Consider the following 22,497-nt stretch of genomic DNA (forward strand, 5'->3'; position numbering starts at 1 on the left):
TTGGTTGAGTTGTATTTTCCGATCCATCCTCCCATTCTGTGACTTTTAATGGGTGAGTTTAAGCCATTCACATTTATTTATATTATGGATTTAAGGTACTTAAGTGTCATTATTCAACAGTTTTCTAATTTGCTCTAATGTATGGCAAGTATTTTGGTGATGTTCTTGTTTATAAGAGGTCTTTTAGTACCTCTTTCAGGGCAGGCTTGGTGATTGTTGCCTCTTAACTGTTGTCTGTCTGAGAAGATTTTGATCCCTCCATCTAGTCTGAATGAAAGTATAGCTGGATATAGTTTCCATGATTGAAACCCATTTTCATTAAGGGCTCCATAGATATCTTGCCATTCTCTTCTGGCTTTCAGAGTTTTTTTTTAACTTTATTTATTAAAATGATAGAAGGAAAAAGAGAAAGAACCAGACATCACTCTGGTACATGTGCTGCCAGAACTCAAGGCCTCATGCTTGAGAGTCCAGTGCTTTATTCACTGCACCACCTCCCGGACCAGGACCATGGATTTTAGAATTCGAGTGGAGAAGTCTGCTGATAGTTTTACGGGCTTTCCCCTGTATGTGACTTTTTGTTTTTCTCTTTCAGTCTTTAGGAGCCTTTCTTTATCCTTACTGCTTTTCATTGTAACTATGATGTGTCTTTGTGTCTTCAGGTCTGAGTTGATTCTGTTTGGGATTCTCTGTGCCTCTTGAATTTTAATGTCCTTTCTGTTGTTTAAAGCTGGGAAGTTTTTTTCTATTATTTCCTCTAGGATGTTTACTTCCCCTTCCTCTCTTTTTTTGATCATCCCATATGCCTCTGTTGTTGTTTTCAGTTTCTCTCAATTTTTTTAAGCTTTTTTAATTTTTTTTTTTTTTACCTTTTTCTTGGTTTTCTCTAGCTCATCCTCTGTCTGGCTAATTCTGTTTTCTGCTTCTGTTAATCTTCTTTCCCTTCCCTCAACTTCCTTCAGTTCAGTTATAGTGTTAGCTTGTACTGCTAATTGGCCTTTTATAGCTTTCAGTTCGCTAAGTACTTTGAAGTAGGTAGTATTTTCCTTGAGGATCTCATCTTTTGTTTCCCTGCTTCTGATAGCCCTTGCCTCCATAGTTGTCTTCATTTCTGTGATTATTAGGACTATTATTGCTTACATACTTTTTTTATCTATAGTTACTTCTGAGTGACTTGGAGTTTCTTCTGGGCTCCTTTCCCGATTCATAATGGTAGCAGTTTTATTTGCTCTTGATTTAACCATTTTTAAATGTTGTTTTTATTTTTGTGTTCGGTTGTCCTTCAGTTGTTTTGTTTTGAGTACAAACCATGCTAACTAGTGTCTTTTTACAAATGCAGTCAGAAACCTCAGAAATTACAACAATAGCTACTGAAGCAAAGATTGATGCAGTTCAACCAATACCATTAGCCAAACAACACCTCCAGTCCCCCCCCAAAAAAAAAATCCAAAGGAAAAAGAAGAGAAAGGGAAAAGACAAAGCAATAATAGACAGTTATGTAAATCTACTGTCCAGTATAATGTCTAGAGATAGCAAAAGTAGAAAGAAAATAATAAAAGAGAGACACACATAGAGTCCACTCCAAGTCAGATTTCTTCCATAAAATAACTCACAAACAAGTGTTAGTGAATTAAGAAGGAAGAAGGGGAAAAAAAGAGCAGTGAAAGGAAAGAGTTTTTTTCTTTATTTCTTTTTTAATTAGTTAGGAGTAGATAAAAAGGAGGGTGGAGGGAAGCGAGAGAGAGAAACATGTTCCTCCTACAATGAATAGCACACTAGTCACCTATTAATGGAAAAAGCAACAACAGTTAATTTTGGTCAACCTGAAGAGGAGGGAAAAGGAACACACATATATTAAAATAGAATAAAAACCCTAAAAGTCAGCCTGCAGTTTGGACTGCTCCAGATTGACTAGTCCTTTTCCTAAACAAAGCAAAGCAAGCACTTATAAGAAGTATCAAAAAACAAACAAACAAACAAAAACTCCAACTACTCTTTTCCAGGCAGGAGTGGAGACCCTGATTCTGTATTCTGTCACTCAAATAGAGCTCCAGCCCCCTTCAAGAAAAAAAAAAAAAAAGGCTTCTGGGCCAGGAATCATGGTAAAGAAAGTAGTTCCACAGGAAGCCTGCTAGGAATAGCTGGCTAGCCTGTGGGGGCTGGTTTTGGGTTGGGAGGAAGAGTTAGTTCAGAAATAGTCAAGCCAAATATTTTTTTTTCCTCTGTCCTTTTGGTCTGTTTGCCTGCCCATGAGTGAGTGGGTTTAGGACTTTTTCTTGGTGTCACTCTGACCACCCCTTGCGCTCCCTTACCAATGATGGGACAGAAATCCTTCCCTCCCCTGAGAATCTCAGGTTAAAAGCTGCTTTATTCCAGAGCTCACACCAGGTATTGTCTCCTAGTTGCCATCTAGGCCTCTAATTTTAGCTTACCTATTATTTATCCCTCTGGGAGTATGGACTTAGGACCATTATGGGGTGCAGAAAGTGGAAGGTCTTGCTTCTGCAATCTACTGAACATGGTCACTGACAGGTCAATCCATATCCCAGCCTGTCTTTCTCTTTCCCTAGTGTTGCAGGACATTGGGGAGGTGGGGCTCCAAGACATATAGCAGGGTCCTTCTGCCCAAGGAAGTCAGGTTTGCATCATTGAATGAAACCTGGAACCTAGTAATAGGTCTGTTTTAGGGATATTTCAGAAGGCCATGACTTTACTAGTTTTTGCCTGCACCTAACATCTAATATGCGGGTGGACCCAGATTATTATTGTCTGGGAAGATTGTGTTATAGTTGGAAAAAGGACTATATAGCTGGATCAGGGAAGAAAGTAGCTCCCAAATGTGGGGAATGGATATAAATACTGTTAACTGTAAACTCCACAAGTTTGTTCTGGGGCCCATATTCAGCACAAGAGCCTATCAAACCTGTGCATCCCTGTAGATATGAGCTGGCATTCTGTGGTCATGGCTAGGAATGTTCCAGGCTGCACTGAGCTTGTCCATTTCTTTCAGGTTCCCTTGCTTCATGACATATAAGCCCTGCATGGTATGTAATTTCTGTGATGTCTTTTGTGATATCTCCTCTTTCATTTACAATCATATTTATCTGAACCCCGCCCCATTTTTTTGTAAGTCTGGCAAAGGGTTTTTCAATTTTGTTTACCCTTTCAAAGGACCAGCATTTAGCTTCATTGATCTTTTGTATGATTTTCTTATTTTCTGTTATTTCTTTATTTCTGTCCTAACTATAGTTTTTTCAGTCCTTCTGGTTGCTTTAGGGTTCCTTTGTTGTTCTTCTAAGTTTTTAAGATGTGCAATCAGGTTGTTTATTTGAACTTTTTCTCATTTCCTAATCTATGCTCGTATGGCTATGAACTTCTCTCTAAGTAGTGCCTTAGCTTTGTCCCAGATATTTTGATAGCTTGTATCTTCATTCTCAGTGACTTCTTGAAGCATTTTGATTTCTTCCTTAATTTTCTCTTTGACCCAGTAATTGTTCAGTAGTGTACTATTGAGTTTAAGTATTTTGGGACTTTTACTAATTTTTTTTTGTTAAATGTTAATTTAATTCCACTGTGGTCTGAGAAGATGCTTGGGATGATTTCAATGCTCTTGCATTTGTTGACACTGTCTTTGTGTCCTAACATATGGTCTATCCTCTAGAATGACCATTTGGACTTGAATAGAATGTGTATTCCAGTTTCTTGGGGTGAATGACTCTGAAAATGTCAATAGTTGTAGTTTATTTATCTATTCATATCTCTTTCTGCCTATATGTTCTGTCAAGTTGAAAGAGTTGTGGTTAATATATTGCTGTAGTTCTTCCAGTAGGTGTTTGATGGCCTGTCATTGGGTGAATGTGTTAATAATCATTAAGTTCTCTTGATTGACTGATCATCTGAGCACTAAGTAATATCAATCCTTATTTTATTTTATTTTATTTTAAGGTCTATTATCTCAGATATGAGAATAGTTGTTCCTGCCCTTTTTGTGGTCTATTATCTTGCAGGATAGTTTCCATCCTTTCACTTTGAGTCTGTGTTTGTATTTCTGAGTGAGATGGGATTCCTTCTCATCCATCTTCCTGCTCTGTGCCTTTTAATAGGTGAATTCAGGCCATTGACATTTATCGATACTGTAGATTGAAGATATTTTAATGCTATTATTATAAACATTTAGAGTGTTCTGGTATATGACATGTTTATGGTGATGTGATTCCTTATAGGACACCTTTCAGAACTTCTTGCAGAGTAGGCTTTGTAATATTTGATTCCTTCAACTATTGCCTACAGTATCTTTTCTTTGTCCTTATTCCTTTTCATTCTAAATATTCTATGTTTTGGTGTCTTTAAGTCTGGGTTAATTCTGTTTGAGACCCTCTGGTCTTTTTGAACCTTTATGTCTTTTATGTTGTCTGGAATAGGAAAATTCTCAGCTACTATGTCCTGTAGAATGCTTTCTTCTCCTCACTCTCTTTCTTCCTCTGGCAAGCCGATAATGCATATATTACTTCTTTTGAAGCCATCTCATGTATATCTGTTGTTTTTCTCACTACCCCTTAATCTCTTTTTTAGATCTCTTACTTCTTTCTTAGTTTTCTCTAATACAACCTTGATATTGCTAATTCTGTTTTCTGCCTCACTTATTCTGCTCTCTCTCCTCTCTGTTGTTTTCTGTAGATCAGCTCTTTTGTTACCCTGTTCTGGTACTGTATTATCTTTTTTCAGCTAGTTATACTCTTAAATCAGGTACTTCAGGCTTCAGCTCTATAAGTACCTGAAGATGATTAGCATTTTCTTTAAGAGTTTGATGTTCCCCCATTTCCAATTATACTACTTTCAAAACTTTCCTCACTCCTGTGACTAATGCTTCAAATAGTTTTTTGATGTTTTCTTCATTCTTTGGGGGCTTTTATCTGATCTTTTGTTCTAGTTAATTTTTTCAGTGTTTCTTCTTAGTTTAACCATTGTATATGGTATGTTAAGAGGTACCTCTCTCAGTACTTTTCAATACACAAATCACACTTTCCTCGATTGACTTGTGTCTAACTAAGGTACATAAAGATTTTACAGTTTTGGAAATTAACATTTGTCTTGATATTTTCTCAGTGCCTGAGGTGAAGAACAGTTGCTGTTAAACCCTCTCTTGTTCATTATCTTCTCTGCAAACTTAGGGAGCCTGAAGCCTTTTTAATTATGAGTAGATTTTTTTAGCTTAATCATTTACTTGTGACCAAGAGATAAAAAAAAGTGGGGTAGAGAAAGCACAGTGGTTTTGCAAAGAGAATTCCATAACCCGAGTGTCAAAATCCCCGGTCTCTATTCAGCCATTCTGCCAGCAATTAGAGCTGGGCAGCTGTCCTTGGCCATGTCAGTCTCTAAACAAATCGTATTTGTGCTCTGTACGTTCTGGGACAATTATTCACTGTGTCTCTCAATTCATCAGGAAAACCATTTGTAAAGGCTCCCATTATACAGACCCACCTACAGACCACTGGGACTGTAGATCTTCTCCTGAGTATCTTAGTCAGTTCTCTGCCCTTCCCTCCATGTCAACACAGGGCCTCCCTGCTGCCTTTGCAGCCTCCAAGAGACAGCAACAGTGGAGACTCACAGTTGCAATCAGTGAGCCTTAGGAAATCCTCTCCTCTTTTCAGCAGTATTTTTGTTGATAAAACTCAGACCAGAGGTGTTGCCTCAACTGGCAAACTGCTGGACTGTTACCAGCTGCTTTCAAGTAGATATGGGTGTTTAGCCCCAGGAATCTATCTTTAATCTCTCTATCCATGAACCATACGTGTTTGCACTCACCAATGACTTGGTGAGTTCCCAAAGTAATCCTAGTCTTGTCTTGTTATGTTCTCAACTGATCCTCTTTGCTATTCCTAATTGACCAGGGAGAGTGAAACATAGCTGCTACTACTCTGTAGCCCCACTTCCAGAATTCCTCCCTTTGGTCATATATTAAAGCTCATAGGTTCTTTTCTTTCACAGTCATAACTTAAAAAGAACATTTTGTATATACATATTTATTTATTTTCCTTTTTGTTGCCCTTGCTGTTTTTTATTATTGTTGTAGTTATTATTGTTGTTATTGATGCTGTTATTATTACATAGGACAGAGAGAAATGGAGAGAGGAGGTGAGGACAGAGAGGGGGAGAGAAAGATAGACACCTACAGACCTACTTCTTCGCCTGTGAGGTGACTCCCCTTGCAGGTGGGGGGGGGTGTCGAACCGGATCCTTATGCAGGTCCTTGCATTTTGCACTACCCTGTGCTTAACCTGCTGTGCTACTGCCCAACTCCCATAAAGAATATTTTTATATATTTTTTTATTTTCTCTTTTGTTGCCCTTGTTTTTTATTGTTGTTGTAGTTATTATTGTTGTTGTTATTTATGTGATTGTTGGATAGGACAGCAAGAAATGGAGAGAGGAGGGGAAGACAGAGAAAGAGAGAGAAAGATAGACACCTGCAAACCTGCTTCACCGCCTGTGAAGCAACTCCCCTGCAGGTGGGGAGCCAGGTTCTCCAACCCTGATCCTTACTCTGGTCCTTGTGCTTTGTGCCACTTGCACTTAACCTGCTGTGCTACTGCCCAAGAATTTTTTTTTATATTTATTTTATTTGTTTATTCCCTTTTGTTGCCCTTGTTGTTTTCTTGTTGTAGTTATTATTGTTGTTGTTGTTGTTGGATAGGACAGAGAGAAATGGAGAGAGGGAGGGGAAGACAGAGAGGAGGTGAGAAAGATAGACACCTGCAGACCTGCTTCACCACCTGTGAAGCGACTCCCCTGCAGGTGGGGAGCCAGGGTTCCAGCCGGAATCCTTATGCCGGTCTTTGTGCTTTGCACCACCTGCGCTTAGCCCACTGCACTACAGCCCGACTCCCCCAAGAATATTTTTTAATGTTTATTTATTTATTTATTTATTCCCTTTTGTTGGCCTTGTTTTATTGTTGCAGTTATTATTGTTGTTATTGATGTTGTTGTTGTTGGATAGGACAGAGAGAAATGGAGAGAGGAGGGGAAGATAGAGAAGGGGAGAGAAAGATAGACATCTGCAGACCTGCTTCACCACTTGTGAAGTGACTCTTCTGCAGGTGGTGGGGTGTAATGGTGGCTCAAACCAGGATCCGATTTACACTTGTCCTTGCACTTTGCACCACCTGCGCTTAACCCGCTGTGCTACTGCCTGACTCCCCCCATAAATAATATTTTTAAATGCTATTTATTTTATGTAAAGATGGGAAATTTAGATAAAAAGGGAGCTAGAGAAAGGAAGAGACTTGCAGCCCTGATTTACCATTCTGTAAAAATTTCCCTCTGTAGGTGGGAACTAGGAGCACAAATCTGGGTTTCAGTCAGGAAAGTGAAAAGTCATGTACCACAGAAGTACATGAGACATATGGGAAAAGATGGCTGACCCAAAGTGGAAGCTGATACCCATTTATATTCAATTCTAATTTCCATCCTTTGTTTCATTTTTTAATATATTATTTATTATATTTTCAGTGTGAGAGACAGAGAGAGGTCAGAGCACTGCACAACTCTGGCTTGTGGAGGTAGTTGAACCTGTACCTTGAAGCCTCAGGCATGTAAGCCTTTGTAGAATATTATGCCATTTCCCCAGCCCTTAACTTCCTTTCTAAGCCACACCCACACCTATTAAAAGTTTTGAGTGCCCTTCCCTTTTCATCTTCCCTCTCAGAGAAGGGCAGCAGCACCTTTATTCCTTGAGTGTTCTGAGATCCTCTTCTTTCTTGGTGGTATAAAAATAAAGGTTCCTGATCACAAAAGTTCTGGGTCCTAGTGGAACTGGGATGGAGAGCCTTCTAGTCATCTTCCACATGTTTCCATCTGGGTGTAAAGACCAAATAAATAATTTTGTTTGTTTCAATTGTTTTTTTTTTCTTTATTAGTGATTTAGTGATGATTGACAAGGTCGTGGGATAAGATGGATACAATTCCATGCAATTCATTTGCTGTCACCAGAGTTCCATATTTTCTTTCCCCTTAGACGTTTTTCTATTCTCCATCCCTCTGGGAGTATGTACCAAAGATCTTTAAGGGGTGCAGAAGGCCTGGCTTCTATAACTGCTTCTCCACTGGACATGGGCATTGACAGGTCAAACCATACCCTCAGTCTATCTCTATCTTTCCCTAGTGGTGTAGGGCTCTGCAGAGGTGGGGCTCTAGGACACATTATTGAAGTTGTCTGCCCTGGGATGTCAAGTTAGCATTATTATAGCTACTTCAACTTGGAGGCTGAAAAGCATTACAATGTAAAGCAGGACAAATTGTTTAATAATCAGGAACCTAAAGGTAAGAGTATAACAGGTGAATTTGTGGTCTTCATTATGGATGAAACTAGGAAGTCCATTTTAGGTACATTCCAAGGGGCCCATGACTTAATTAATTTTATCCAGGGTCTGACAGCTAACATGCAGGTGAGCTAAGAGTATAGTAAGGGAAGATGGTGTCAGAGTTGAAACTAGGACTAGAAAGCTGGATCAGGGCACAGAGTAGCCCCAAAATATGGGGAAAATATATAAATACTGTTAACTTTAATCCCAATTGATCTGACCTAGGGCCAATACATATTGATATTTTAGGACAGGATCCCGTTAAACTCCTGCTTCTATGTCAGTCTGGACTCACATTCTATCATCATATCTAGGAACATTCTAGGCTACACATTTCTTTTATTTTTTATTTTTTATTTAAGAAAGGATTAGTTAACAAAACCATAGGATAGGAGGGGTACAACTCCACACAATTCCCACCACCCAGTCTCCATATCCCACCCCCTCCCCTGATAGCTTTGCCATTCTCTAACCCTCTGGGAGCATGGAACCAGGGTCATTGTGAGTTGTAGAAGGTGGAAGGTCTGGCTTCTGTAATTGCTTCCCCGCTGAACATGGACATTGACTGGTAGGTCCATACTCCCAGTCTGCCTCTATATTTCCCTAGTAGGGTAGGTCTCTGGGGAAGCAGAGCTCCAGGACACATTGGTGGGGTCTTCAGTCCAGGTAAGCCTGGCCGGCATCCTGATGACATCTGGAACCTGGTGACTGAAAAGAGAGTTAACATACAAAGCCAAACAAATTTTTGAGCAATCATGGACCCAAAGCTTGGAATAGTGGAGAGGAAGTGTTAGGGGGATACTCACTGCAAACTCTAGTGTACTTCTGCTTTCAGGTATATATTTTGCAGTAGTTTATGGATACGTGTGAACATATGCTCTCTCTCTCTCTCTCTCTCTCTCTCTCTCACAGAAACTGGTGTATATCTAGGTTTTGGGACTTTGTTAGAAAGTGAACCACCTGAGATGGAATTAGAGTATACTATGAAAGGAAAGGTCTCACCCGAGTAATGAAGCTGAAGGGTTGTCATTCCACACGTGAAGTCTCTAGACACAGTGTGAAGTGAAGCATGTTGAGGTGGCAATCATTGCGTTGGTTAGGTTGTGATCAGCAGATGCAATATTATTTGATATGGATTGGGAGAGGCATATGGGAAAGTGGGCCCTATCCAAGGGCTCCAGGACTGGGGGAAGTAGAAGCTCTATAGTGGATATGTGAGGTTCCTGCTGTCTTAGGGTTCCAAAAGACAATCGATAGTTAATGTTATCATCACGTTATTTGGTAATTGGGTTAACTTTGAAAAGTCCTTTTGTTAGGGTTTGCTAACAGAATAGCACAGCTATATACAAGTACCCAGTATCTTGTATATAGCTGTGCTATCGGTTGCTTCTGATCTACTTGGTCTAGGCTTTTGAGAGAGTCCGCATATCAAATACACAGCCTATATATTAAAAAGATTCAGTCTGTGTTTTAAAAAACTTTGAGACATACAATTAATTTTCACCCTCTCATATTAATTAACTAGTGATTTATATGATTACATTTTACTAGGAGTGTACATAAAAGACTGTGACCCATCCCAAAAGACTGTGACCCATCCCTCCCACCCACTCCCAACCCCCACTGGCTCAGGAAGCTGCATGTGTACCCCTCACCACAGGGTTTTTACTTTGGTGCCCTACCTACAATTTGGTCAGGTCCTGCTTTTAGTTTCCCTTTCAGATCTTCTTACTCAACTTCTGTTGATGAGTGGGATCATCCCATACTCATCTTTATCTTTCTGACTTAACTCACTTAACATAATTCCTTCTAGCTCTGTCCAAGATGGGTCAGAGAAGGTGGGTTCATTGTTCTTGATAGCTGCATAGTATTCCATTGTGTATATATACCACAGCTTTCTCAGCCACTCATCTGTTGTTGGGCACCTAGGTTGCTACCAGGTTTTAGCTATTATGAATTGTGCTGCTATGAACATAGGAGTACACACCTCTTTTTGGTTGGGTATTCTGGAGTCCTTGGGGTATAACCTCAGGAGAGGAATTACTGGATCATATGGAAGGTCCATGTCTAGCCTTCTGAGAGTTTTCCTGACTGCTCTCCACAGATACTGGACCAATTTACATTCCCACCAGCAATGTAAAAGGGTTCCTCTGTCCCTATAATCTCTCTAGCATTTGTTGCTGCCATCCGTTTTGATGTATGCCATTCTTACAGGAGTGAGGTGGTATCTTAGTGTTGTCTTAATTTGCATTTCTCTGACAATCAGTGACCTAGAGCAGTTTTTCATGTTTGTTAGCCTTTTGGATCTCCTCTGTAGTGAATGTTTTGTTCATATCCTCTGCCCATTTTTGGATGGGGTCATTTGCTTTTTTGGTGCTAAGTTTGCTGAGCTCTTTATATATTTTGGTGATTAGTTTCTTGTATGGCATGATGTATGGCATGTGAAGATCTTCTGATGTATGGCATGTGAAGATCTTCTCCCATTCTGTGAGGGGTCTCTTTGTTTGTTTAATAGTTTCTTTGGCTGTGCAGAAGCTTTTCAATTTGATGTAGTCCCATTGGTTTGTTTCTGCTTTAGTCTTCCTTGCAACTGGGTTTGATTCATCAAAGATGTCCTTGAGGTGTAGGTGGGAAACTGTTTTACCAATGTTTTCCTCTAAGTATTTAATTGTTTCTGGTCTGACATCTAGGTCTTTGATCTATTTGGAGTTGATTTTTGTTTCTGGTGAGATAAAGTGATTCAATTTCATTCTTCTGCATGTTTCAACCCAGTTTTCCCAGCAGCATCTATTGAAGAGAGCCTCCATTTTCCATTTAATCCTTTGGGCCCCATTATCAAAGATTAGACGTCCATAGGTGTTGGGATTTATTTCTGGGCTTTTAATTCTGTTCCACTGGTCTGTGTACCTATTTGTTCCAGTACCATGCTGTTTTGATGATGATGGCTTTATAATATAGTTTAAGAAAAGGGAGTGTGATGCCTCCATTTCTGTTTCTTTTCCTCAAGATGGTTTTGGCAATTCTAGGTGTTTTCAGGTTCCAGATAAATGATTATAGTGTTTGTTCTATTCTCTTAAAGAAGCTTGGTGGAACTTTGATGGGTATTGCATTAAATTTGTATATGGCTCTGGGGAGAATATTCATTTTGATGATATTTATTCTTCCAATCCACGAGCATGGGATATCTTTCCATTTCTTGGTATCAGTTTCTATTTCCTTGAGTAGCAACTCATAGTTTTCAGTATACAAGTCTTTCACTTCTTTGGTCAATTTTATTCCTACATATATTTGATTGACTTTGCTGAAACAGTAAATGGGAGTGATTTCTGGATGTCTTCTTCTTCAGATTTAGTGTTTGCATAAAGAAATGCCACTGATTTTTATACATTGATTTTGTAGCCTGATACCTTGATATATTGCCTAATAACTTCCAGTAGTTTTCTGCTGGATTCTTTAGGTTTTTCTATGTATACTATCATATCATCTGCAAATAGTGAAAGCTTGACTTCTTCCCTTAAAATCTGTATTCCTTTGATTTCTTTCTCTTGACTGATTGCTATGGCAAGAACTTCTAATACTATGTTGAAGAATAATGGTGACAGTGGACAACCCTGTCTAGTCCCCGATCTGAGGGGGAATGCTTTCAGCTTCTGTCCATTGAGTATGATGTTGGCTGTATTTTTGCTATATATAGACTCCACTATCTTGAGAAATTTTCCATCTCTTCCCATATTTTTGTAGAGTTTTGAGCATGAATGGGTGTTGGATTTTGTCCAAGGCTTTCTCTGCATCTATTGAGATAATCATGTGGTTTTTTGCTTTGCTTTTATTGATGTGGTGAATGACATTGTTTGATTTACGGATGTTGAATCAGACTTGCATTCCTGGGATGAATCCCACTTGGTCATGACTAACAATCTTTTTGATATATTGCTGTATCAGGTTGGCCGCAATCTTGTTTAATATTTTGGCATCTATGTTCATCAGAGATATTGGTCTGTAGTTTTCCTTTTTTGTTCCGTCCCTATCAGCTTTTGGTATCAGGGTGATGCTGGCTTCATAGAAGGTGGAAGGGAGTATTCCTGTTTCTTCAATCTTATGGAATAGCTTAAGAAGTATGGGTACTAACTGTTTCCTGAAAGTTTTGTAGAATTCGTTTGTGAAGCCATCTGGTCCAGGACTTTTGTTGTTGGCGAGATTCTTAATAATGGTTTCAATTTCTTTGTCTGTGATTGGTGCATTTAGATTTTGTAGTTCTTCTTGTTTCAGTTTTGGAACGGCATATGCTTCTAGGAATTGTTCCATTTCTTCCAGATTCTCTAGCTTGGTGGCGTATAGTTCTTTATAGAAGTTTTGCAGGATTCTCTGGATTTCTGTGGTGTCAGTTGTGATATCTCCTCCATCGTTTACAATTCTATTAATATGAGTCTTCTCTCTTTTTTGTTTGGTGAGTCTGGCTAGGGGTTTGTCAATTTTGTTTTAATCTTTCAAAGAACCAACATTTGGCTTCGTTGATCTTTTGTATGGTTCTTTTATTTTAGATGTTGTTTATTTCTGCTCTAACTTTAGTGATTTCTGTCCTTCTGGTTGCTTTAGGGTTCCTTTGTTCCTCTTCCTCTAAGTCCTTGAGGTATGCAATAAGGTCGTTCATTTGAGATTTTCTTGTTGTTTAATATCTGATTGTATGGCTATAAGTTTCCCTCTCAGTACTGCCTTAGCTGTGTCCCAAATATTTTGATAGGTTGTGTCTTCATTTTCATTTGTTTCCAGGAACATTTGAATTTTCTGCTTGAGGGAATGTCTGACCCAGTTTTTATTAAGGAGTATGTTGCTTAGTTTCCAATTTCTGTGACTTTTAATAATTTTCTGTTTGCTGTTAAATGTTAGTTGTACTCCACTGTGGTCTGAGAAGATACATGGGATGATTTCAATGCTCTTGAATTTATTGATGCTGTCTTTGTGACCTAACATGTGGTCTATCCTTGAGTATGTGTTATGAGGATTTGAAAAGAAGGTGTATTCCAGTTTTTTTGGGTGAAGGTCTCTGAAAATTTCCAAGAGGTCTAGTCTGTCAATCTCTTCATTCAATTCTCCTGTATCTTTGTTGGTTCTCTGCTTTGTTGATCTGTCTAAGTATGAGAGTGGGGTATTGAAGTCTCCTACTATTATTGTGTTATTATTGATGTATTTTTGAAATTCATTCAGTAAGTGCTTGACGTATTTAGATGGTCCCTCATTGGGTGCATAGATGTTCATAATTGTTAAGTATTCTTGGCTGATTGATCCTCTAATCATTATGTAATGTCCTTGCCTATCTTTTATTACTGTATTTAATTTAAAATCTATTGTATCTGATATGAGAATGGCTGTTCCTGCCCTTTTTTGTGGTCCATTACCCTGTATGATACCTTTCTATTGTTTCACTTTAAGTCTGTGTTTATCTTGTTGAGACAGATGGGATTCTTGCAAGCAGCATATGGTTGGGTTATATTTTCTGATCCATCCCCCCACTTTGCGCCTTTTGATGGGTGAGTTTAAGCCATTGACATTCATTGATATTATCGATTTGATATATTGTAGTGCCATTGTTCAAAAAAATTTTTTTTGTTTGCTCTGATATATTGAAAGTATTATAGTGATGTTCTTGTTTATAAGAGGTCTTTTAGAACCTCTTTCTGGGCCAGTTTGGTGATGGTTGCCTCCTTTAACTGTTTTTTGTCTAAGAAGGTTTTGATCCCTCTCTCTAGTTTGAATGAAAGTCTAGCAGGATATATTATCCTTGGTTGAAACCCTTTTTCATTCTGGGCTTGATAGATATCTTGCCATTGTCTTCTGGCTTTTAGAGTTTGAGTGGAGAAGTCTGCTGATTATCTTATGGGTTTTCCCCTGTATGTGACTTTTTGTTTCTCTGTTGCAGCCTTTAGGATCCTTTCTTCATCCTTACTTCTTCTCATTGTGACTATGATGTGTCTTGGTGTCTTCAGGTCTGGGTTGATTCTGTTTGGAACTCTCTGGGCCTCTTGAGTCTTGATGTCCTTTCTGTTATTCAGGTCTGGGAAGTTTTCTTCTATTATTTCCTCTAGAATATTTGCTTCCCCTTTCCTCTCTTTCTTCCTCTGGCAGGGCAATTATACGAATGTTACTTATTTTGAGATCATCCCATATGTCTCTGTTGTTGTTTTCAGTGTCTCTCAATCTCTTTTTAAGCTCTTTCCCCTCTTTCTTAGTTTTCCCTAACTCATTCTCTGTCTGACTAATTCTGTTTCCTGATTATGTTATTCTGCTTTCCCTTGCCTCAGCTTCTTTCTTTATTACAGCTTTGTCAGCTTTCAGTTCTCCTGTTGCCTCAAGATAATCTGTATTTTCCTTGAGGATCTCATCTGTTATTTCGCTAATACTGCCATTCCTTTCCTCCAATGTTGTTTTCATTTCTGTGATTAATGTGTTTATTATTGCTTGCATTATTTTCTTATCTATGGTTCTTCTGGCTGATTTGTAGTTTCTTCTGGGATCCTGTCTTCATTCATTGGAGTAGCAGTTTTATTTGTTTTTGATCTACCCATTTTTTTTATTTATGTGTTTCTTTTTTTATGCTCTGTTGTTCCTAAGTTGTTGTGTCTTGAGTACAAGTAACACTGTACTAAATACCTTTATGACAATTGCACTCACCAACCTCAGGAATTACAGTAGCAACTGAAGCAAGTATTGAAGCAGTTTAATCGTTACCAGTTAGCTAAACAATTTCTCCAGTCCATGAATAAATAGTAACCAAATCCCAGTGAAGAAGAAAGAGAAAAGAAAGAAAGGATAGCAAGAATAGAAAGTTATGCAAATCTACTATCCACTGTATATTCTAGGGGTAACAAGAGGTGAAAGGGAAGTAGAACAGAGATACACACATAGAGAGTCCACTCTGAGTCAGATTTCTTCCCCAAAATAATTCACAGATTCAGAAAGGCAAAGAAGAAGGAAGGAGGAAGTGTATGACAAGATAAAAGAAAAAAAAGAAAAAAGAGACAAGAGAGAGAAAAAGGAAAAGATAAGAAAAAGATCTGTAATTAAAGATCAGTGAAAGGAAAGTTTATTTTTTTGATTACTTTATTTTTAATTTAATTTAATTTATTTTTTTAATTATCTAGGAGGAGGAGGGAGGGGAGAGTGTAGAGGAGGTAGGAGTAACGAGACAAGTTCCTCCAACAATAGATAAGATGCCCACTACCCTAGCAATTAAAGATACCCTAAGAGTTAATTCTGATCAACCTAAAGGAGGGGAAGATATATGCCTTTATATAATATTAATAATAAAATAGAGCAGGGTAAAAATAAAACCCTGTCCCAGATTACCTCAAACCTCATGATCAGAGGCAGCTGACTGATGAGAAAAAAAAACAAAAAACCTCAGGACTAGACAAGGACAGCTGAAATAGACAGTTATGCAAATCTACTATCCACTGTATATTCTAGGGGTAGCTAAAGGAGGAAGGGAATTTGAGCAGAGATACTCGCAGTGAGAGTCCACTCTGAGTCAGAATTCTTCCCCAAAATAATTCCCAAATGTGTATCAGTGAATTCAAAAAAGCCCACTGTTTGGTGGTGTGGGGATGGGGCCTGTGGCTTTGGAAGATGTAGGGTTACGGAAGAAAGGTTGACAAGAATGAGAAAAAGAAAAAAAAAGAATGAGACAGAGAAAAAAGAAAAAGATAAGACTAAGAATAAGAATAGTCATAAAAGAGCGGTGAAAGGAAAGAGTTTATTTATTTTTTATTATTTAATTAGCTATGCTGGGTGAGGTGGGTGGTGTTGGCTACTTAGAAAGAAAAAAGGCCAGAGGTTTCAGAAGGTTATAGACTTAGAATGAATGATACTCCTTGGTGGGACAGGAATCTTGGTAAAGAAAGAAGCTCAGCAGGGGAGCCTGCAAGGAGCTGGTTCCCTAGGACTGGTTATGGGAGGGGGGCAAAGGGTAGGAGGTGTGCTTAATAATTTAAAAGAAAAATTTTTCCCTTTTTTCTACTCTATTTTTTAACCTAAATTAAGTTATAGTCACCTCCTTGGTGTTACCGCTAGGACCCCTTATTGACTGGCCTACTAAAGGCAGAAAATTCTACCATTTCCAGAAGATGTGGTCAGAGCTCAAGCCACTAGCAGCTTCTCAGTCCGCCATCTTCCGGGAACCCCCTAGGCTACACATTTCTACCAGTCCCCCTCAAATGGCAGCATATGTTGACCCTGCCTCCCTTTGGCGAGTGGGGCAATTTCTATTGTTATTATTCTACATTATTCTACATTGAGGACAAGGTCTTGTAGAGGGTTTAAGATGTTGTTATTGATGGAGATGACCAATGATGGTGGACAGACAGATTTGTTAGAGGTTCAGGCCCATCATACCTATGTAGCAATTCATTTTTATTGGGGTGCAGAAGAAAGAAATTCTAGCTCTGTAATTGTACACAGGTGTTGGCAGGTCAAACTATACTCCCCCAGCCTGTCTCTAGTTTTCTCTAGCAGGGTAGGAGCTGGAGAAGTGAGGTTCTGGAATATGTTTTCAAAGTCATTTAGGAGGTTAGGATGAAATCATAGCAGCATCTGAAACTTAGTGCCTGAAAGGCAGTAAGTTAGACAAAATGTTTAATAAATATAAAAGTAACATAGCCAATGAGAACAGGTACCCTATGGTGGAAAGAAGTTAGGATGTCTATTTTAGGTATATTCCTAGAAGCCCACGACTTGAGCTTGATAAATAATATGAAAGTGGAAGTGTTTCTATATTGTTTGGGAGGATGATGTTACAGTGGAGAATAAAACTTGAAATGTGAGGAAAAAATTGAAATGTGGGTTAAGACACAGAGTGGCTCCCAAACTTGAAAAAATAAATAATTAACTACCATAACAATCTAAGCCTGGGACGATGAAAATTTTTAGTCAACACAGACAACACAGAAGTCTGTTTAACCTCTGGGTTCCTATCAATCTGAACCCATAATCCATGGTCATGGCTAGAAACATTCTAGGTTGCACACATTGTAGTACTGGTCTTCCTCTAGAGGCAGAGTAGAATGATCAAGCTTCCCTTTGGAGAGTGGGGTGGTCCCTACTATTGCTAGTTTATAGTGAGGGTAAGGTTCTGAAAAGACCTACAAAAGGGCTAGTTGTGGGGGTAGGTGGTGGCATACCCAGTTCAGCACAAATATCAGTATATGCATGGACCTGGGTTCAAGCCCCCCACTTCCCACCTCTAGGGGGAATGCTTCACAAGCAGTTAAGCAGGTCTGCAAGTGTCTGTGTTTCTCCTTCCCTCTCTTTCTTCCCCTCCTCTCTCAGTTTCTCTCTGTCCTATCCAATAAAATAGAAAGGAAAAAAATGTCTGTTGGAATTTATGGATTCATATTGCCAGCACCAAGCCCCAGGTGGCAATAAAAGACAAAACAACAAACAAACAAAAACAATACAAAACAAAATGGCTAATTAGGACATTCCTGAAAGAAGTGACCAGTGATGGTAAAGGGAGGGATCTGTTATCCATCTAGGTGAGTAGTATCCAAGGATTCCCTGACTAGGGCCCTCAATAATAAAGTGGCTTGGTATTGGGAGGGGAAAACAAAGGCCTTCATTAATTGAGCCCGTTTATTGCCCCTCTGTTTCTATAGTCCTTTCTGTGACAAACTTAGACTTTTGCTCAGTTGCTAAAGCCTTGCTATGTATAGAGTGCGGCAACAGCAATTTTTTTTTTTTTTTTTTTTTTGCCTCTAGGGTTATCACTGGGGCTTAGTGCCTGCACTATGAATCCACTGCTCCTGGAAGTCTTTCTTTTATCTATAGATAATAGGTGAGAAGGTTCAAGTTCTAGCTCAATTATTAACCAACTTTGAAAAGCTCACTTAACTTTCCCTGAGCTGAGTCCTTTAATCTGTGAAATGAATGATCTGCTGAAATGTTTGGCAATATGATCTCTGGACACAGTGATGTTTAGTGATGGGTGTCCTCTATTGACATGGCTTATTTGTTTTATTTACAGAAAGACCTCCAGACAGGAATATACTCAGGTGAGGATTTTCTTTCTCCATGTATACTATTAGTATAGAATATATATATGGGGCTTGGTGCGGGTCCACCTAGTTCAAGCCCCTGGTCCCCACTTGCAGGAGAAAAGTTTCACAGGTGGTGAAGCAATGTTGCAAGTGTCTTTCTCCCTTTATATATCCCCTTTCCCTTGCAAATTCCCTCTGTCTATACCCAAAATAGATGAGTAAAGCAAAATAAAAAATAAAAAAATAAAAAAATTTGAATCACCCTCTCTCATGAGCCAACCTTATCTTTTATTGCATCTATAACTACCAATCCAGAGTTTTCTTGCTGACAGCTTTAAACATTTACTTGTGTTTCTTCTTTTACATATTAATTCATTAAATTAATATTTCGGCATTATTTCTAATTTGCTTCCTTTACTGAAGTCTGTATAATATGATGGTATTACTTTAACAAGCTTCATGCATGTCTTAATTGACTATCCAAGAGCTGAGGGTTGATAGGTCATTGTGCTGAGTGCCAAAAGGCATGAAAATATGGAAACATCTCAAATCTTAAGATATAAGATGTAATATTTACAAAGAGACATATTTCTGTACTGCAGACAGGAGAAAGAAAAATGACTGAAAAAAATGAAGATTTTTTAGAAGCTTGTAGTAGAAGAATATTATTAAACTACTTCCATCTGGACATACAAATATCTAGTTAAGAAATCTTTAGTATGCTATGCCAACAAAACCTTACCCCCACCAGATTAAAGTAACGCCCTTTCAATAGTACATGCATGACTATATTTTCCTGTACCTTTCTCAAGCAATAAATACTTCTTCATTCATTCAATACTTGCTCAGTATCTATAATGTGAATTGCTTCATTCAAGGTATGGACAATAGTATAGTAAGCCATTCAGATGAAGACTTTGCCCCTCTGGAGTGTACACTCTAATGATATCTATCTGCAGTGCTCTACATAGTCCAGTTATAGGGCTATGATTTAAAAATTATTTATTTATTCATTTTGATATGACAGAAAGAAATTGAGAGAGGAAGGGGAGGTTGAAAGGGAAAAAGAAAAAAGAAAGAGCCAAAGAAAGAAAGACAGAAAGAAAGTTATATAACACTGCTTCATCACTCATGATATTTACTCTCTGCAAGAGAGAACCAGGGAACTTGAACCCAGGTCCTTGCACATGGTAATACATGTTCACAACCAGATGTGCCCTAGGATTGTGCTTTGTACTACACAGTTGTGCTATACATTCATATTCCACTTAGGATCCTTTCTAAGGCTCTTCTCCTCTTGGTGTACTCTCATAATTCCAGGTGGTGATACCAAGGGTATCTAGTATTCCACACAATATTAGTAGCTTGTGTTTTGTGTTTGCAGGAACCCTCCTAGACTTCTACCCCAAGACTCCACCTATCTCAACTCTTCTGTCCCAGTGCAACCAGAGCCTGTCTATCAAAATGGTGAGACTTGCCCAAAGACCTGGGCCAATGTAGAGTAAGGTAGAGAAGGGACAGTGGTATGACCAATAACTTTGCCCTGCTGTGCTGTAGTCACCTCAACCAATTTGTACTTGGCTGCCATAATTGCAAGTAGAAGAGACTGTTTCCTCATGTCTCTTTTTTCTGTTTCAGCGAATGTTTCAAATGATGATAAGATTTATTCTTTGGTGTACCACATGCACCAGGAACGGCAAATAGTAGCAGGTGAGACTTGAGAGAGTGAATTTGCCTCTGACTATTGCTTTTCCTGTAATCAAAAGGGTAATTTTTGGAGTCTGGGGGTGGCACATGCATTTGAGTTCACAAATTGCCATGTATAAGGAACTGGGTTCAATCTCCCAGTCCTCTCCTCTAAGAGGGTAGCTTCACAAAAAAGCAAAGTAGTGTTGATGGTATGTCTCTTTTTCCCTTTCCCCTTCCATTGTCAAATTTCTCACTATCCTATCAAAATAAATAAATAAATAAATAAATAAATGAATAAATAAAATTTAGAAAGATTTAAAATTAATAAAGTAAAAAGAAGGTACTTAGGGGCTGTATATGCCAGCATGTTATTATTTTTTAAACACTCCTGCTCTTGGTGATCACGGCCATTGAGACTGACCTTTAGTCTGGAAACTGCCCTTAGTAGAGCCACTTGTTGAAGCTAACCTACCATTGATCTTATTCCCCAATCACTGGCAGCATTAGAGCTGTGGTTCTTGCTTCCCCTATTTTAATTTTTTTTTATTTATTATTAATAGTTTGTTAAAAGACTATAAGATTTCATTGTATAGTTCCACACCATATCACCACCAAAATTCTGTCGTCTCATCATCACACCTCCCAAAGATAACTACCATAGTTCTCACAAGTCTTAGCAGTTTGCTTGCTTCTGTTTTGTTTGTTTTGTTTTTGCTTGCCCTCTTTGAGTACAGTTGTCCCATTCCATCCACAGTTGGCCTGTAAATGTATAGAGAAATTAATCTCAAGAAGTACTTGCTTATCCTCAAATACCCAGGCTGCCATTTTTTATCTTTATTGTAAAGGGGTTACATTTATATCAGGCAGACAGAGAGTTATTAATGGAGCTCAATCCATGATAAACAGATGAGAAATTAGTGAACTCTTAAGTATTAGAAATTTACAGTAATGTATATTTTTCTCCACAAAAGGACCGTCAAGGACACATATTGAAGATATGGTGAGTTAGTGTCTATTTTTTTTTTAAAGATTTTACTTATCTATTAATAAGAAAGATAGGAGGAGAGAAAGAACCAGACACCACTCTGGTACATGTGCTGTCGGGGATTGAACTCAGGACCTCATGCTTGAAAGTCTAGTGCCTTAACCACAGCACCACCTCCTGGACCACTAGTGTCTCTGTTTTTCTTTCTTTCATTTGCTTTCTCTCTTTTGGTTGCCAAACTTTGAAAATTATGACTGCTTAGGGAAAACAAAGGAGTTAATTATCTTTTTTCTCCATTATTATGCCACACAAAGATTTTAAAAAACTGATTATAGCTACAGTGTCACTGTACAGAGAACTTTTAGAAAATTACATATATTTTTTTCCATTTTCTTCTTTCCTGTGCCCCACGTAAATAGGCCTTGGGCTTCATACATATGTGATACTACCCAACACATATTTTTATTTTTAACTTATTAAAAGAAGGGTACAGAGAGAAGAGAAGCATCAGTCACACAATGCTTTACCATTCATGGGGCTTTCCCAGTGTGGTTCTCCCACAAGGTGCCAGTGCTTAAACATAGGCGCTTAAACATATCCTCTACCAAGTGACCTCATAGGTCTAGTACTCACATGTACTATGGCCTCAGATGTATGTCTACTTACACAATGGATGATAGTAGTTAAATTATTGAACATTTTTGTCTCAAAATACCATACCATCAAACCATGCATACCTTACTTTGTTCTGTAAATCTCATCAAATAACCTGTAGAAAACCAAGTTAATGGGCTGGGTGATGGTACACCTGGTTGAGCGCACATGTTAAAAATCATAAGGACCTAGGTTCGAGCCCCTGGACTCCACCTGCAGGGCAAAAGTTTCACGGGTGGTGAAGCAGGGCTGCAGGTGTCTCTGTCTCTCTCCCTCTCTATCTGCCCCTTCTCTCTCAATATCTGGCTGTCTCTACCCAATAAAGATTAAAAAATTAAATGAAACCAAGTTAATACCCAGTGAAGTTAGTTAGTGACTATCTATAGCATTAAAAGTGACTGAACTTATAAATCATGAACAATTGAAAACATTACTGGTGAAAACATGTTTAGAAGTTACAGAAATGCCAACTCTGCCTTTGTGTCAGGTCAGGAGGTGATTTGCAATTTTGATAACTCTGATATGCAGCTAGATTCTCAGGATAGATTTCACATGCTTGGTGAACTTCAGTGTCATTAAATTTAGTTTATGAATACTGATTCTTGTTTTTTAAATAGAGACAGAAAGGTAGAATGAGAGGCAGAGGGAGACCGTTAGAGAGTTCAGTGGGGGTTGGGAATCTAACCCAGGTTGTATGCATGGCAAAGCACCACACTATTCAAATGAATTATTTTTTTTTACCAGCCCTGAGCACAAATTCTGATGTGCTCAAAATTAAT

At 38.5% G+C, this 22,497-nt stretch overlaps 1 protein-coding gene across 2 annotated transcripts in view; it reads left to right on the forward strand.

Moving 5' to 3' along the window:
- Window positions 1-22,497, forward strand: part of LOC103128140 (Fc receptor-like protein 1) — a 72,980-nt gene that overhangs the window by 32,910 nt on the left and 17,573 nt on the right. For both annotated transcript variants that reach the window (XR_009552504.1, XM_060201436.1), the window contains exons 7-10: window positions 18,378-18,405; window positions 19,775-19,857; window positions 20,029-20,100; window positions 21,051-21,079. Coding sequence is in view for 1 of the 2 variants with exons in the window: in XM_060201436.1 (XP_060057419.1) it covers window positions 18,378-18,405; window positions 19,775-19,857; window positions 20,029-20,100; window positions 21,051-21,079 (212 nt within the window). In the remaining variant the exon portion in view is untranslated. The remainder of the gene's footprint in view (window positions 1-18,377; window positions 18,406-19,774; window positions 19,858-20,028; window positions 20,101-21,050; window positions 21,080-22,497) is intronic.

This window comes from Erinaceus europaeus, chromosome 11, assembly GCF_950295315.1.
Source record: "Erinaceus europaeus chromosome 11, mEriEur2.1, whole genome shotgun sequence".
NCBI classification, from domain to species: Eukaryota; Metazoa; Chordata; class Mammalia; order Eulipotyphla; family Erinaceidae; genus Erinaceus; species Erinaceus europaeus.